At 37.8% G+C, this 16,115-nt stretch overlaps 1 protein-coding gene across 1 annotated transcript in view; it reads left to right on the top strand.

Moving 5' to 3' along the window:
* The window catches only part of col5a2a (collagen, type V, alpha 2a), a 57,470-nt gene that overhangs the window by 16,222 nt on the left and 25,133 nt on the right, over positions 1–16,115 (top strand). The window contains exons 2-11 of the mRNA XM_059343091.1: positions 8,300–8,524; positions 9,998–10,017; positions 10,110–10,142; positions 10,234–10,266; positions 10,491–10,544; positions 12,271–12,363; positions 13,512–13,583; positions 15,270–15,314; positions 15,429–15,482; positions 16,001–16,054. Coding sequence (XP_059199074.1) covers positions 8,300–8,524; positions 9,998–10,017; positions 10,110–10,142; positions 10,234–10,266; positions 10,491–10,544; positions 12,271–12,363; positions 13,512–13,583; positions 15,270–15,314; positions 15,429–15,482; positions 16,001–16,054 — 683 coding nt within the window. The remainder of the gene's footprint in view (positions 1–8,299; positions 8,525–9,997; positions 10,018–10,109; positions 10,143–10,233; positions 10,267–10,490; positions 10,545–12,270; positions 12,364–13,511; positions 13,584–15,269; positions 15,315–15,428; positions 15,483–16,000; positions 16,055–16,115) is intronic.

Genomic DNA, 16,115 nt, shown 5'->3' with positions numbered 1-16,115 from the left:
GATCAAATAAAATCTGACATTTTGTCAAAAATTAAACTACCCTTTAGTTCATGCAAGTACAGCTGAAACTATTAGACCATTTTTCTGCATTGAGTACTTTTACTTTTAATACTTCAACTGTACATTTCTGATTATACTTACATAATTTTACTCTGTAAGATTTTTTTTTTTACTTTGTAAGATTTTCACATAGGATTTTTACTTGTGACAGAGTATTTATTCAGATTAAAATACATACATAAAGTATTTATTTAGTGTCTGTTAGGTACATCTCATAAAGTAAAGGTCTGACAGCTGGTGCAGCACACTGTTCACAGTTAGTGTAGTGTGTCAGTGTGTGATATTTAGCTTGATCAATGTGCTGCATCTGGCTGCAGAGGATATGAAAAGCACATGTTTGACAGTTTACCAGGACTCTTTGTAAGCTTTGATTTTAAATCAAACAGCTCCACCTGGTAAAGTTAAATAGTCATGTTGGTGCTTTGTTCTGTACTCAGAGGCCAATCCACACTTACATACAAGCAAAAGTCCCTTTAGTTAGTTTTGTGTTGCAGTTTGAACACTTTGTATGAATTAATTCTTAACTTTTAAAAAAAAAATGTGTGATGATAGTGTTTGTGTGACTTTAAAGTGAGATTGAACTGCTGAGGACAGAGGACACGTTACTGAAGTTGTTCAAGGTTTAAGAAGTGGAACATAAAGGAGTGAAGTGTTTACATTCCACGTTTGTTAAGATAAAGTCCTGCAAACTAAGTATATGATATTTACTAAACACCACCGCCTCCTGTAGCCACGTCTGCAACACATGTGATGCAGAAAAGCAGAGTACAGAAAGCGGACATAAAGAACATATGTGGTCACAGAGTTACATGGACATTATAGTACAGTATACACATTGTAAAAAATGTTTGTAGAATTTACAATAAAAAACTGTCAATTTGCATCAGAAATAGGTCGTAAAATTAAACATTGTACATCACCGTAGTAGATATTTTTAATTACTGTAAATAAAAGAATAGTATAAAACTTTACATTTTTCCGCCATGAACTGTAGAAAACACAGTTTTGCTGTAAAAATATAACACTTTCATGTAAAGTTAATGGAGAAATACCATGATGACAATTATCCTAAAAGTAATGGGATTATTCATCATAAATTACAGTTTTTGCTGATATTTACATTAACATATGCTCACTGTATTTTTTACGGTGATGTTCTGGCAACCACAGCTGCCGGTATTTTACCGTGAATTCAACTTTTTTTTTTTTTTTACAGTGCAACACAGAGAGACCAGAGGAATGAATCTGTTCTCTTGCCTGAGATTTTCACATCAAGTTTATTCTGAGAACATGTCATGCCTGACCAGAAAAAGACTGCCCTGGCTTTGAACTCTGACCTTAGTGAGAACCTCAGGCCATAGAAGGTCCAGTCTTTGGTGGTCTTATGAAATGAAAGACATTCACTATTTGGTTGCTCAACAGCTTGTGTTTTCTAATTCTCTAATTAAAGCAAATGGATCATTTAGAGCATAACATCTGTTGCATTTAGTCCATAATGAGTGCATGCTGTGATTTGCATTTTCCAAATATCACCAAGACACAGAACCTGTTTGGTTAATACAACTGTACGGACTAAGGATCTCTCTTGCAGTGACGGATGCTGGACAATATGTAATCATTTGCATAATCCATCTTTTAAATGCTTGTTTTTTATGTGTTCCCCGTCTACAACCAACTTAATTGATCTCAGAAAAGGTCACTTTGTAGATTAGACGTCGCATAGATAACTTTGAGCTGCAGATTTAGTCTTCAATTACCAGCTCTGCTCTAATATATACAGTTATAAGACGGAGTGAATCAAATCCGAGGCAGCAGAGAGCAATGACTCAGTCAGCCAAACAGATAAAGAGGCGAGGAGGGGGGATGTGTAATTTAGCAGGACCACAATCCTCCTCGGGCTGAGCACGGGATGGGAAAGGCTCGTAGCTGTGGTTGCCTCTTTAAAGAAGGACCCACTGGAGACGGGGGCCTGTTGATGGAAAAGCCTAGACATGTAATCAGCAAGCTACTTATTCAGTTCAACTTTCCTGGCCCGGGCTTCCTACCCCTCCCTCGAGATACTGAGCTTTGTTTGTGGAAGCCAAGGTGAAGAGCAAGCGTGTTCAAACTAGAGCGTTATTTCAGATTTCAAGCCCTGTGAACTCAATGCAGCAAATCCTCCATGCATTAGAATATGAAACAAGACAGGCTGCTGTTTACATATTAGAATCCTTGTGCCAATCATTAAAAAGATGATAGGGTGAGGGAGGGCGTTGCTCACTCTAAAGCAAAACACTGTGTTGAGACATTTTTGACCCAATACCACTCAAGCTTTGGGCTAATATGTAGTGATGTGCAAATAAAGCTTCATGAGTCATAGTTGTATATGTTGAACTCACTAGATGGCGCTATTAGTGTAAAGGCTGAGATAGTAGCAATTCAGTGTGCTTTAAACCCTTTGTTGAACAGACAGCATCATCTTTGGCCTCAAAAAAAAAAGAAAATGGTTCGTGAAGCTTCATTTGGCTAACACTGCTAATATGGCAAATACTTATATAGGCATAAAAGAAATGGAGTACTATTGTGAAGCCTTGAGTTTAGCATTGTGGCCGTCGCCATTTTGGTTTTGGAAACAGAAGTGACCATATTACGACAAGGGGGTGGACCTAAGTCATAAATTAGCATTAGCTAGCTAACTTGTAAATGAACAGCTTTTAATACAACCAAATGATGATCAAGACAATTTTAGGATACCAAAATGTTAGGTACAATCCTGAATACAAAAAAAGGTTGAGGCATACAAAGATATGTATTTATACTTAATATATTTAATTTTTTTCAAACTTTTGATTTTTGTAAATATACACTTCTATTAAATTCTGAGTTTAACGATGCCTTTATTTATGTTTTACACCAAATCCCAACTTTTTTTGGACTTTCATGAACTGAAAATGCACTGTGAAAGGGTCCAGGTTCTAAGACAGGAACACGAACAATACTCAAACCGGATGAAACCTTTGTAGCAATTTGTCAATCACATGGTAACCCTTCTTTGTTTTTTTTATACTTATTTTGACCATAACTTACAAAAATAGCACCCTGCCATTTTCAAGGAGACTAAAAACTCATTCATTTGATTTTGACTCAAATCATTTGAGACCATAAACTCATCAGGAAAATGTTGAAATGTGATTTAACAAATCAAGTGAGAAGTAGGGCCATTTGCTCATATACTTCTATACAATCAGACTTCTTTTTGTAACCAGTGGAGTCGCCCCCTGCTGGCTCTTAGATATAATGTAAGTTTACTTCTGCACTTCTGCATTGTCTTCACTTTCAGGCCCAGAGGTTGACCGATGTTTGTGAAACGTCTGTTTTTCTGTACAGCTCTATCAGTGGACCAAACACAGGTTGAGCTAAAGGTCCTTTACAGAGGGAAGATTTATGTTTGGCCATGACACCAGGGGTTTCAGAGCAGGAAAGCGCAGCTGCTGCAGAGCCACCCCTCAGCAGCTGTAACTCATCTGCATCTGGACGAGGAATCAGGCTGTGCTCCTTACGGTATTAACCGTGTCAGTTACTCTCTCTGCAGTGAAGATGTTGTTCAGAACAAGAATGGAAACAAATGTCAAAAGTTGTATGATTTTCATAAATTACCATACAGTGGGCACCGTCTCTCTGAAACTAGAGTTTTTGGGGCTGCACTTGGACCCACTGTTCTTTTCTCTCTCTTTTTTTTTCTAAAGGAAATGAGAGTTCCAGATTTATGTGACTCATTGTTTCCATAAGGTCATTTTCTAACCCCTCCACTTGCGGCTGCAATAGATTCTCCCCAAACACCGTGTGTTATGAGTATTTCCATATTAGCCAAGGAAAATCCATAAACTATCTACTTTTTCGTCTCCTCGCATTTGCCTGCTACATCAATGTGATTTTTCCTGATCTGTGCCGTGACATTTTGGGTTTCTTTGTTATCTGGCTGCTGTCTGGTGAACTGTGAGCAGACACATGAGTCATGTTGAAGAGATCCAGACTCCATGTTTTTAAACCAGGAGAGGAAACCCGTCTGCCAGGCTCGCTGACTAGTGGAAAACCCAGATCAAGCAGTCACCGTCGGAAGGGAGCATGCCTTCTCACCGTTGTCACGGTTAAAATGTGCTTTTACGGCGTCTGTGGAAAAGTATGGAACCTGCAATGAATTAGCTGAGAGGAGGGGAAAAAGTGAACGTCCCTCTCCTCCTCCTCCTCAAGGCTTGCGGTGTTTTTTTTTTTTTTAAAACCACACTTCTCTTCCAGTAAATTTCAAAGTGTCCCAACATGCAGTGTTTGAAATCTCAAAACCCAACAGGAAAAATGGCTCTCCAGCTCTGTGGCCAGACATCCCTGCTGTTTTTTTATGTCTAGGCAATGAGAGAGACTGAAGCTACGCACAGTTTAACTCCTGTACCTGAATGAGATTCCAATAATAGATAATGCAGCATGTTTTGACGCTTAAGGTAAAACATAAGGGCATGTTATCAGGAATCCAGTCAGTATTTCTAATGGAGCAGTTATGCTTGTTCTTGTGAAACCAGAGTAATATGTTTTCTTTCCAAAAAATCAAGATTCATGGCTGTGGTGAATCCAAGCGCCTCCACAAATGAAGAGAAATGCACTGTGTGTTCCAGGGAGTGCTGGTTTTTATTTGGAAAGACTGAGATGTTACTGGCTGTTACAAAGCAGGAAATTTCATTGAAGAACTATGTTTTGTATTTTTAGTGTTGTTAAATACTTTGCGGCTAGCAGAACAGGGATGGCTGAGAAAATATACCTTCAGGCTGTATTTTCTAGTTGGAGGGTTGTACCCAGAAAGAAACTGCAGCTAACTCAGCTGCTCGGTAGAATCTTTGTTGGATTTTTGTGTCTGTTGGTGAATGTGACTGTGTGTTCCTGATCTACAGTATATAGTCAGACCCCAGTTCTTTTAAAATTCAATGTATGCACACTTTTCTGGGATGGACAGGTTGCCCAACAATGTGTAAAAGAAGTTTAAAGAGAATTGCTATCATTAGTTTTTGTCATTCTTTGTATATTTTTAAAGGTTTTCCTAGAATTTTTCACAATTATTTCAATATTTTTTTAAAAACTTGTAAGAGTGCATAATCTAGATTTACATATATGATGATATTCATCATTTTAGCATTCTTACAATATTTTCTCTAGATAATATATATTTTTTTCAGATTTGTTTTATCGTGAATGAGAAGGAAAAACAAAATAATAAGCAAAAAATAAACAATTAACACCTAAAAAATCTTGATTTTTTTTTTAGTTAGTAATTATTTAATTTTTACAATATTAAGGCTGTTTTTTTGTTAATTTTGTTCATAATGTTAGGTTTTTAGTTCTCCTCACTCACTGTGGGGCTGGCTGTTTGATTAAACTAGGTCCTAGGGCCTGTACTTCCAATTCAGTGAGCCTCGCCTCCAACACAACTAAAGCGCTACACTTATTATGTTCCATAATTAGTAGAGGAGGACTAGCTAAACATTTGTCACACCAAGCAGGCGAAAGAGAAGCTATTGCTAGCTGCTAAGCTAAGTAGCTAACAAAACAAATACTTGTATAAACGTATGAGATTAGCAATAAAGTCACTTCAAGAAGGAGAAAGATATGCGCATAAGCAAAACTATCACAGATGGATCTGCTATTATCTGCTATAATGTGTAACTTTAATAGAGTTTACTGTAACTGTAACTTTAGCAAGAGCAGACGCCAAGAGCACACAGACACATAGGGAGCGACACAATACGCTCACTGTTGGCACCAAACACAGTCAGCCATATACACGCTCTGCACCCAGTCTTGTTTTGAATCACTTTACAATGTGGCAGATAAGAAACATTTTTTGTATGTTGTGGTCATGGTTTGTATGATCAATAGATCAATAAAACATTAAATTGAAGATGTTATGCGTTCCATGTTTTCTTCTGATAACAGTTGGTAGTGTGGCTATTTCTTTGCTATAGAAGTGACAACACACCAAAGGGCATGTTTAAAAATCATTTAAGTAGGTAACTTTGAAAGTACTTTATCAGTTACTTTCAATAAGGAGTACTTAGTAAAGTAACTAGTTACTAGTTAGTCTTAAGTAACGTTCCCCAACACTGCTTGTTAACCCTTTATCAGGCAAAGAACTATATTTGGTAACTTCATGTAATCTGTGAGAAAAAAGTTGCTTTTTTCCCACTTGTTTCTCATAAATCTAATCTAAAATACATTTTTTCGCACAGATTTGCCACTTTAAATCTCTTAAATCTGCAACTTTTTTTCTTGTAGATTTGCCACTTTAATCTAGTAAATTTGCAACTTTTTCTCGAAATATTTCCTGAAGTTACCAAATATAGTTCTTTGCCTGATAAAGGGTTAAGGCAAGTTTGATTGTAATTCAACTAATAACATTAAAGAATGAAGGACTCATGTATTTGGAACGAATGCTCTGTTCTGTTTATGTGTACTGGTGAGTTTGACAGTTTGACAGGATAACCAACACAAGCCTGAAATCAAAGCAGCTAAATGGAATTCCGCCATCACTCATTTGTTTGGTCACACCTGTGCTTTTCTTGCTGTTACAAGTCAAACTGTCTTCAGTGAAAAATGCCTGTGGAGTGTTGAACCAGTGGGGGGTTGACAGACTGTCTGACAAACTGTTTTTGGCTTCTGCAAAAAGTGGCAAAATAAGAAAAAAATGGAAAAAGTTCATTTCCATTGATATCCATGCTATAAAATATGTTATGCATATACTATTAGTGTTAATGGTGATTGATTACCATTCAATATTATGTCTTACATTACATACGCAACCAAATTAGAGATACTGTGTTAACTTGTGTTAATGTAAAACATTTTTTTATTGATGTCTATAAAAGCCAATACTGATCAGACTTCAACTTACACCATGTTATACTGGTTGTAGGCTATATCTGCATTGTATCTTCCTGTACATCTGGCAGTGTGTATACAATACCTGGCTTGTCTAAATATGGGACTGAGCCATCAGGCCTTAGGTAGACCTGCATGTTTTTGCACTTATGCCTTAGTGGTGGTGCTCTGCATAGTGAGGTAGAATCCATTCAGTCCATGTAACTTAGAATAATAGCCTAGAAAATTAACCTCCATCAGTGTAGATGGAGGATGGAGGTTTGGGCTCCTCTTAGTGTCTTCCTTAACCTGACTTACCTGCAGTGTGAGGCTCAGAGCTGCCACCTGCTGTTTACACCAGGAACAGGTGAACTTCATTCTTATCTCTGTAGGCCTGACAGAGGTGGAGACTGAGTTAAAGCTCCCCCTCTACACCCACATCTCTTATTTCACAACCACACTTCTGGAGAAAATATTTGTTTCCCCCTATTTTTAAAGAAAATATTTCAAGGTTTTATGTGTATAAAGCTGTTGGTAACTTGCTGCCTATGCTCAGTTATTCATGAAGACATTAGAGATAAAAGAAAAAGTAATCTTGCAAAGTCGATAATAGCACTTGTGGTGTTGTGTGAGCTGCAGGTTTGCTCTTTTGAACATGAGTCAAGTTTGTGGTAGTGTGTCTCTGGAGGAAATGATGTCATGTCTGACGGCTGCAGACAGACCTTTGTGGCGTGCAGAATATGGTGGAAAGCCTTCGCATCACATTGTAAAATTTATTAAAACGCCCTGCAGTATAAAGAGGTGTTCTGCATGTTTTTCCCTCCAGTATGAATTTTTAAGATTCTGTGTTGGGATTGACTGTTTAATGATTCGTTTCCTGAAGCAGTAAAAGACACTGTTGAATAATTTAACCTTAGATTATGGCTTTATTAGTGTTTGGAATGTATCCTAATTTTTTCAGCAATTATAATACCCTGCATCATTATTAAATAGTTAGTTACTACTATTCCCTTAGGCAAAGGCTCTGAGGACAAATACATTAATTTCAGCAGCATGGTGGCTACGTGGTTAGTCTTGTTGCCTCATTATTATAGAATAGATTATGTATATTTTTGGTTTACCTGGTTGAAGGGTTCAACAAGGTGTGATTTCTTCCTCATTATCTTCTTTTTAGTTATTTTTTGACACACTAACAAAAGGTCCATTTTGCCCTGTCTCATCTATAGTCCTGGGCTAAATGTCCTTAACAAAGAGCAGGTGTGTTTGGCAAACCCTGAGTGGATAAACAGTTTGGTTTCTTTTAATTTGCCAGACACAAAGTAGATAAACTAACAGTGCCCTCCACCTCTGTGTGTTCCAGGAGATGATGTGAGCTGCACAGCAGACGGCCAGGTGTACTCCAACAGGGACATCTGGAAGCCAGAGCCATGCCGGATCTGTGTGTGTGACAACGGTCAGGTCCTCTGTGACGAAATCCAGTGTGATGAGCTGTCCAACTGTGAGAAGATGGTCATCCCTGACGGCGAGTGCTGCCCCGTCTGTCAGACTGACGCAGCAACGGGCGGCGGCCAGGGCACGTTCGGTGGTGAGCAAGCAGCTGTTCTCTCTGGTTATTTGTCTGTTTGAGAAGAAAAATATCAGTGTTTGGATATATTTGTTATTGTAGATGAAAGGCACAATCACAAGATTAAACAAAATTAAAGCTAGGGAAGGCAGGTTTTTTTTATCTGTCATTCGTCAAATGTTCCCAAATAAAGATGAACTTCTCAAAAAAGACTCCACAAGAAAGTCTGACAATGTCGACAGTGTTTAAAACAAGCCCCCAGTACAGCACCAGGCTTGGAAACCAATTTTACACAGTCGCCAAACCATAATAACAACCTCTAGGTCCATCATAATACCATGGGGCCCAAAGAGACCTTTTCCAATCAGTGGTTCATTCTTTTTGAGGTACGACTTCCCAATACAAACACTTAAATAGCCCTTAATCAAACCATTATGTCCTAACAGTTCACCAGTAGCAAAATCCAGAGTCATTTTTGCCCAAGAGTGAGTGTTTTGGAGGCGGGGCTAAAGGGTAATTTTTCGACAAGGAAGTAACACTTTTTTGGCTTCTGGCACCTCTGAGCAACTTTCATAGAAATAAACAGGGCCCAGCTACCAATGCTGTATTCAATTTGCTTCATACATCAATTGTTTCAGAGAAGGAGAGAAAATGTTCCTAATAGATAAGCTTTCTGCTAACTATAGCTCAAGGCTAATGTGCTAGGCTAATGCTAAATGCCAAGGCTAATGCTGTAACCATAGCCCATGGCATTAGGCCCAGCAGTGAGCCTTTGGCTAAGGCTAGCAGCATGCTAAAATATAAATAACATTTTCTCTCCATCTCTGCAATGCCTCTTTCTGTATTTATATATTTGTGTTGTGAGCTAGAGCTGTGAACCAGTCTGAAAAGGGGCTTTTCGGGCCCACAATCCCCAAAGGAAACAGGATGGTAATACCAGTAGACTTCTCACTATATTGGGAACACAATTACAATCAGAATGATTGAAATGAATGGCTAGCACTCATACAGGTTACTGTATGAAGCACATGCATAGTCCTGTGCACATCTGGTGGGAGGGGCTATTGACAGGAAGGAGGAAGCTGCAGGAGGAGCGCCTTATTTTCATATTCTGGCGTTTATATTTCTTTTATTCTTCCCTGCCAACTGCCAACCCCAGCTTTATGGACAAAAAATGAGAAATAATGCTCACATTTGGAATCAATGATATCATCACCATAAGATATATTATTGCTTAGGCAGGTCTCTGTGTTGTCAGTGAAATAATCAATTTTTCTGTCAGAAACAATCAACAAATCACTGCACATCAAAGGACTCATGCTAAGAATGAGTGACATCAGGGTGACTGTGTTAATTGACTGACTTGCGTAATGATGACAAATGATTCTCTTTCTTTGCCTTCACACTGAAGATGCATTGATGATTTTGTTCCTGACATACAGTCTAATTATAATAATATGAACAAATAATGTGATCTCTTTGTCCTCATTGTAGGTGATGGCAGGATCTATAAGGTAGGCACCAGTTTTGTGATCATCATATGTTTGCTGGTATTATTATCAGCATCATGGAGTCTAAAAATGTTTTCATGTCTCTGTTTATTTAGGGTCAGAAGGGAGAACCCGGAGATGTCCCACATGTAAGTGTTTAAATATGAAACTTTTAAACCAGTACAATAGTATTCAAACATATGCAGGTTATAACAAATGTGTGTGATGATGTCCCCGCAGGTGACTGGTATTAGAGGCCGCCCAGGACCTATGGTGAGCTTCTTTGAAAAATAATTACTTCTTCTGCAAATGACAAGTACCTGAACTGACACTAGATGGCATAAGAGGACAGTTACCTTGTGCACAACATCACCTTACAAGGACTTTTGCACAGCGGGGTAGTCCTCGAGTCACCCCTGCGACGGGTGCTGCTGTGATGTGACTGTGAATGTTCTCACTCTCAGACTTACATTGTTTCTTTGTGTTCGTCACATCAGGGACCTCCCGGCTCTCCAGGAGAAAGAGGATCTCGTGGAAACAAAGGAAGGCCTGTACGTCACACCCACAAGACTCCACACAGAAACAGAACTTAATATTAGTGCAAATGTCTTTTTGTATAAAACCAAAGCAGTATTTAGTGGGTTACAGTTTATATTCATACGGAGTTAACTTTTAGTCCAAAATCTTATTACCTTGAGTCTTAGTCTCTATGTGTAAGTTTCTGCCTATCAGAATGGGAAAGTGGCTTTAATATTCTGCAGTTGATGAACTGATGAACTGATATTTGCGTTGATGCATTTTTATTAAATGGTTTTAAATATATTCCATCGGAAGCTCACTCTGCTCTATGACATCTTGATTTGATTTGATTCTTGCATGCTGTAATGTGATGACCAGAAGGTCCTGTAAGTTATTATAGTGACAGATTTTTCTTTTTAAAATAATGACCTATAGTTCAAAATAAAGATTTAGTTTTGCATAAAAGGCTAAAATCTACAATGACATAGCAACTTTTTTTCAGTTTTCATGATTTTGAGATACTAAGCCATTGTTTTGAGAATACTTTTTTCATTATATTATGATACTCATTCATTATTTTGAGGTTAGATAATCAAATAGAGTTTGAAAAGTCATTATATAAAGAAAAGGAAGTCATTTTTTGGAAGAGTTTGTCATTATATCAAGTAATTTTAATTCCAGATACTAAACATTATTTTGAGATAAGCAAGTCTTTAAGTTATTTTTTATATTTTTATTTTTATTATTTTATAGTAAAGTGATGTTAAAGATATTATTTTGAAAGATGACTCAAAAGTTTGAGACACTAAGTCACTATATTCAGGTACTATATCATTATTTTGAGACGCTAAAGTGATTTTTTTTTACACACTAAGTCGTTATTTTGAAAGATAACTAATACGTTTGAGATATTTAACTAATTTTGAGATACTAAGTCATACTAAAGTTTTTATTTTAACATACTGAGTCATTTTGGGAAACATAATCTCATTCTTTTAAAATACAAGCTTATTTTGAGAGACAAAGTCCTTAATTTGAAGTTCTCATTATTTTGAGATATTAAGTCATTATTATCAAAGTCATTATTTTTGAGGTGCTAAGTCATTATTTTGACAAAGTTTCTCACTTTAATGACTTACAAGATATTTTCTTTTCCATCAGAGGGGCTACATTTTAACTTTCTTTTTCTTTTTCTCTTTTATTGTTGAAACTTGGCTTCCATACCTTATTACTCCCCTTTAGTGTTAAAAAAAATCCTGAAGTATATACATAGAAATATATATATATACTTCTTTGGTTCAAGGGCAAGAGACTTACTGTCAAAATATAATGTAATATGCCAAGTTGATGTATAATGTGCTCTGCAAGCAAAACTGCAGCAGGGTGATGAATGAATGTGCCCCTCTTGGTGGAGTAACAATCGAGTGGAGGGCAGCGCTGTGAGGGTGATTTATTAGTACATGACCAATGGTCTCATACTGTAGCGCTTCACAGCTCATGGCTCATAAACAAACACTATATTAAGCTGCATCATTTGTATCAAACTGTAACGACAGGTCCAACTGGACATGGCCGCCAAAGCTGCCCTGATCGATTGATCAATCTATATTTCATGGAAAATAACTATATGAATACAACCTCTAAATACAAGTGTACCCAAATGTTTTCCACAGTCACAAAGTAATGAATCAATATCAGACTGAGTGTTGTTACAAAATCAAAGGAGTGAATCAGCACCTCTCTCTTTTTACTCAACAGGGACTGCGGGGCTCTGCGGGTTATGATGGTGAGCCTGGTGTTCCAGGTCAGCCTGGTGAACCAGGACCTCCAGGACATCCAACACACCCAGGGGTGAGTTGTGCACTGCACTGCAAAAAAGCCAACTTGTATTTTTTGGCCTAAAACAGTGATTTAATTTGGTAAAACTTGGAAATATAAATTACTGACATTTAGGGCAATAATGTATGTTAGCACAACAAAGGATGCCAGTTGTCTGCTCAAAAACAAGTTTGTGAATTGTTGTTACTTATATCTTTAAGTTGGGGTTCAAAACAAGGGACAATCGGTTCTGCTAACTCATTAGCGAAAGCTAGCGGCTAACTGATGCTAGCGGCGCTGCTTGTTACAGCTACAAGAGTAGCCATTAGCGTATCAATGCTAACTCAAAATTGTGGTCACAACATTAGCTGACATTTCATAGCGGCGTTACAATCGTGCCAGAGAAATTCAGAGTTGAGCAAACTCAAAAACAAAACTTAAAAGATTTAGTTTAATTGTCCAACTTAAAATTTTATCGAAGTTTGTTGCCTTGAAATTTTGAGTTCACCCAACATTTCTTTTTTTGCAGTGTGATTGGCTCTCACATACTGCAAACACACACATGTACACTTACAGTACATGCATGTGCTGACATGCACAGTTAGATTAAAAACAAGACGGATTAGCTCAAAGGAATTCAACATGAATCCAACACTTTACACTCTGTTGTAATGTCGTCGTCACCCACCGCTGTAAATCAGCAGAAACCTACAGAAAGACCTACACAATAATAATGCTAATATTGACTGTCTTGTGTACCATTACAACTTTTAACTTATACATAACTTTGCTGCTACTTCTACACTATGACCTCCTATTTTCTTATTGTTTAGTTTTAAATGTCTTTATCTATTATGCACTTTACTTATTGTCTCTATTGGTTGTGCTGTGCACTTTACTTCACTGTTTACTTTAAGTGTTAGAAATGTCTTGTCCTTTGTTAACCGTGGGATAGTAAGAAACATAATTTTGATAACTATGTATGTCTGCTACATGTGAAGAAATTGACAATAAAGCTGACTTTGACAAAGAGTGCAGACAATACTCATTTTATGTACGTAAGGAACAATAATATACTATCATTCTACCTTCCTGTGTGTTTTGTTGTATATCATTTGTATCAGTCGTAATACTGATGAAAGGCAAATACATAGTGTTTAAACAACAGTTTTTATCTGCAGGGCATGGGATCTCAGATGGCCGGGGTGTTGGATGGAAAACAAGGACCTCAAGGCATGTTGACTGGCTCGAGGGTAAGAGGACTTCTAATCTGTCAATGGTTACTACAATAATCAACCAAAGAGCAGTGTAATGCAACTCTTGTATTGGAAAAACCCTTTTTTCAGCTTGTAGCCTTGGCAGAGGGGCAATTAAGAACAGCTCTCAGGAACAGAGTTGGCAACACTTATTTAACAGATTGTAATCAAGGCTGTAAGGACAGAGGATGTCATACAGTGCATTATATACTAAAGCATTTTTAATCCATTTTGTAATTTTGAGTTGACCTCATTTGACATATTGTCATGATACTCCAACAATTTAGTATTGCAATTCCATAAAGTTAGGGAGCTTAAGAGAACCCTTTTCAGAAAAACAGCTGGTCAGAATTGGTGCAGTAGAAGCCAAATATCTCCCATCATACAAACTGATGCATTATTACTAACTCCTCCCTGTCTGGTAAACACACCCATTGCAGTGAAATCCTGATCACATCACAACATTATGTATTACAACTGGTCTCCCTTCAAAAACGACAGAATAAGGTGTTTTTCTACAGGCAGCAAAGTATGACTCATATTTACGTTTTTGACTGTCCTCTGCTACCAGCTTGCTGTTGTAGTATTAGTGATTGACAGTGATGCTTTTAAATGGTTGATTTCACACTAGAGGTAGGAAGGATGGGAGGTGGATGGGTCAAACAGACGGGGGACTTCATTGTCCCAAAGTAAATGACTTTTTACATAACTGCCGTGGCTCACGATTTGTGAATCCAGCTATTTTAAGTAACTTCCGTGGCTCACGTCATTCTCGTAACGACTTCACTTCTGGCATTTACATGCATATATTAACTGTTTAAACTATATTTTATAACACCTAACCATGAGGTTTTTAATCCTAAACCTAGCTAAGTGGTTTTGTAGCATATATTATGTTCTGATCCAGGAGTCACGAGACACTCATATCTGTGGTTATGGGTGGTATTGACAGTCTATTATGTCTTTTAGGTTGGAGATCTAGTACACTGCCTCTGGAGTTGTACAGCATCATACAACCTTTGTAATTTAAATAGAACTTCTCATGATGAGTAAAAACACAATGGATACGTTGGAGTTTTCCTTTATTCATGAAAAAAACTGTCACTGGAATTTTGGATCTTCCCACCACATAAAAAATTAATAAATAGTTAAGCACCAATGAAATATCCACTTCGAAACTCGAGTTGTGGAGAACAACTAAAGCCATAACTGGCTCATTTAAAAAAAAAAAAAAAGTGATATTTGATTTATTACTCAGCCCCAAAAAGAACATGAACCATCTTGTTTTATAGCCTGTCATCTAATGACTTCACATGGAGACGCTTTTAATTAGAAAGTACATGAAACATTTTAATTAGCAAGTAAACAAGCACACCACTTTGGAAGACTTTTACAATCCATCCATGCTTCTAATTCCATCACCATGAAGCAGAGGAAAAGTTTAACACGGACAATGAGCTACATTTAACATTGACTTCTGTTAGCCTATGCTTGTATTTGTAGAGTTTCTTCATTAAAAATGTATCCATATTTGAGTGTGTCAGAGACTTTTAATCAGTTCAGCACTCCCATGTATTGTTCTCATGCTCAAACCCAAAGGAGCCCATTTAATTTAGTCTGTCATTTTATGTGCTTTAGTCTGAATTCGGTTCATCATTTGATTTTGAGTTTTGTTTGTTTTAGGGAGAGGCTGGAGCAAGAGGCCCTCCTGGTCCAAGCGGCTCACCTGTAAGTCCACAACATCACATGTCACAGTGCAGTAAACACTCATAATACTTAAATGTCGTTTCATGTTGTTTTCGTTTGTCTTTTTAATGCTTGGTTGTTTCTTCCCCTATTTAGGGTCAAGCTGGACCTCAAGGACCTCCTGGAGATGTCGGCGATCCAGGACATATGGTAAAACATCCTTGTTCTGTGGAATTTGTGTATAATATTGTCAAATCACCAGTAAACTTGTTCTGGTTTTTGCCACTACTGTTAAGCCACAGCTGACTCTGCCTGAATACATTGTATGGTAAATGGTAAATGGACCTGCACTTATTTGATGTACCTTATTTGATTGACCTGCACAAATGATGTTTCACCATAGCGCTTTTCTAGTCACTTTGCGGCCACTCAAATCGCTTTACACTACAGACTGCGCTCATTCACCCATTCACACACACATTCATACTGGTGGCAGAGGCTACCCTACACGGTGTCACCTGCCACCATTGGGAATTCATTCACAAACCGATTTGCAATTTGGGGTTCAGTATCTTGCTCAAGGATACTTCGACATGTAGGCTGCCATGGTCAGGGATCGAACCACCGACCCTCTGATCAATGGGCAACCACTCTATCAACCGAGCCACAGCCGCCCCAATGTATGGGTTGTTACTCGATGTTTACACTCTGAATGTGATGTTTTTCAGGGTCCATCTGGACAAAGGGGACCTGAGGGACCTCCAGGGAAACCAGGTGAAGATGTAAGTCAGTTCGGGGACAATATCACGTTGTATCTTATGGAAAACTACATCAGCTTAATGT

Source organism: Centropristis striata, chromosome 10, assembly GCF_030273125.1.
Source record: "Centropristis striata isolate RG_2023a ecotype Rhode Island chromosome 10, C.striata_1.0, whole genome shotgun sequence".
Taxonomy (NCBI): Eukaryota; Metazoa; Chordata; class Actinopteri; order Perciformes; family Serranidae; genus Centropristis; species Centropristis striata.
Note: the sequence above shows the minus strand (reverse complement) of the source record. Positions and strands in the feature narration are given on the sequence as shown.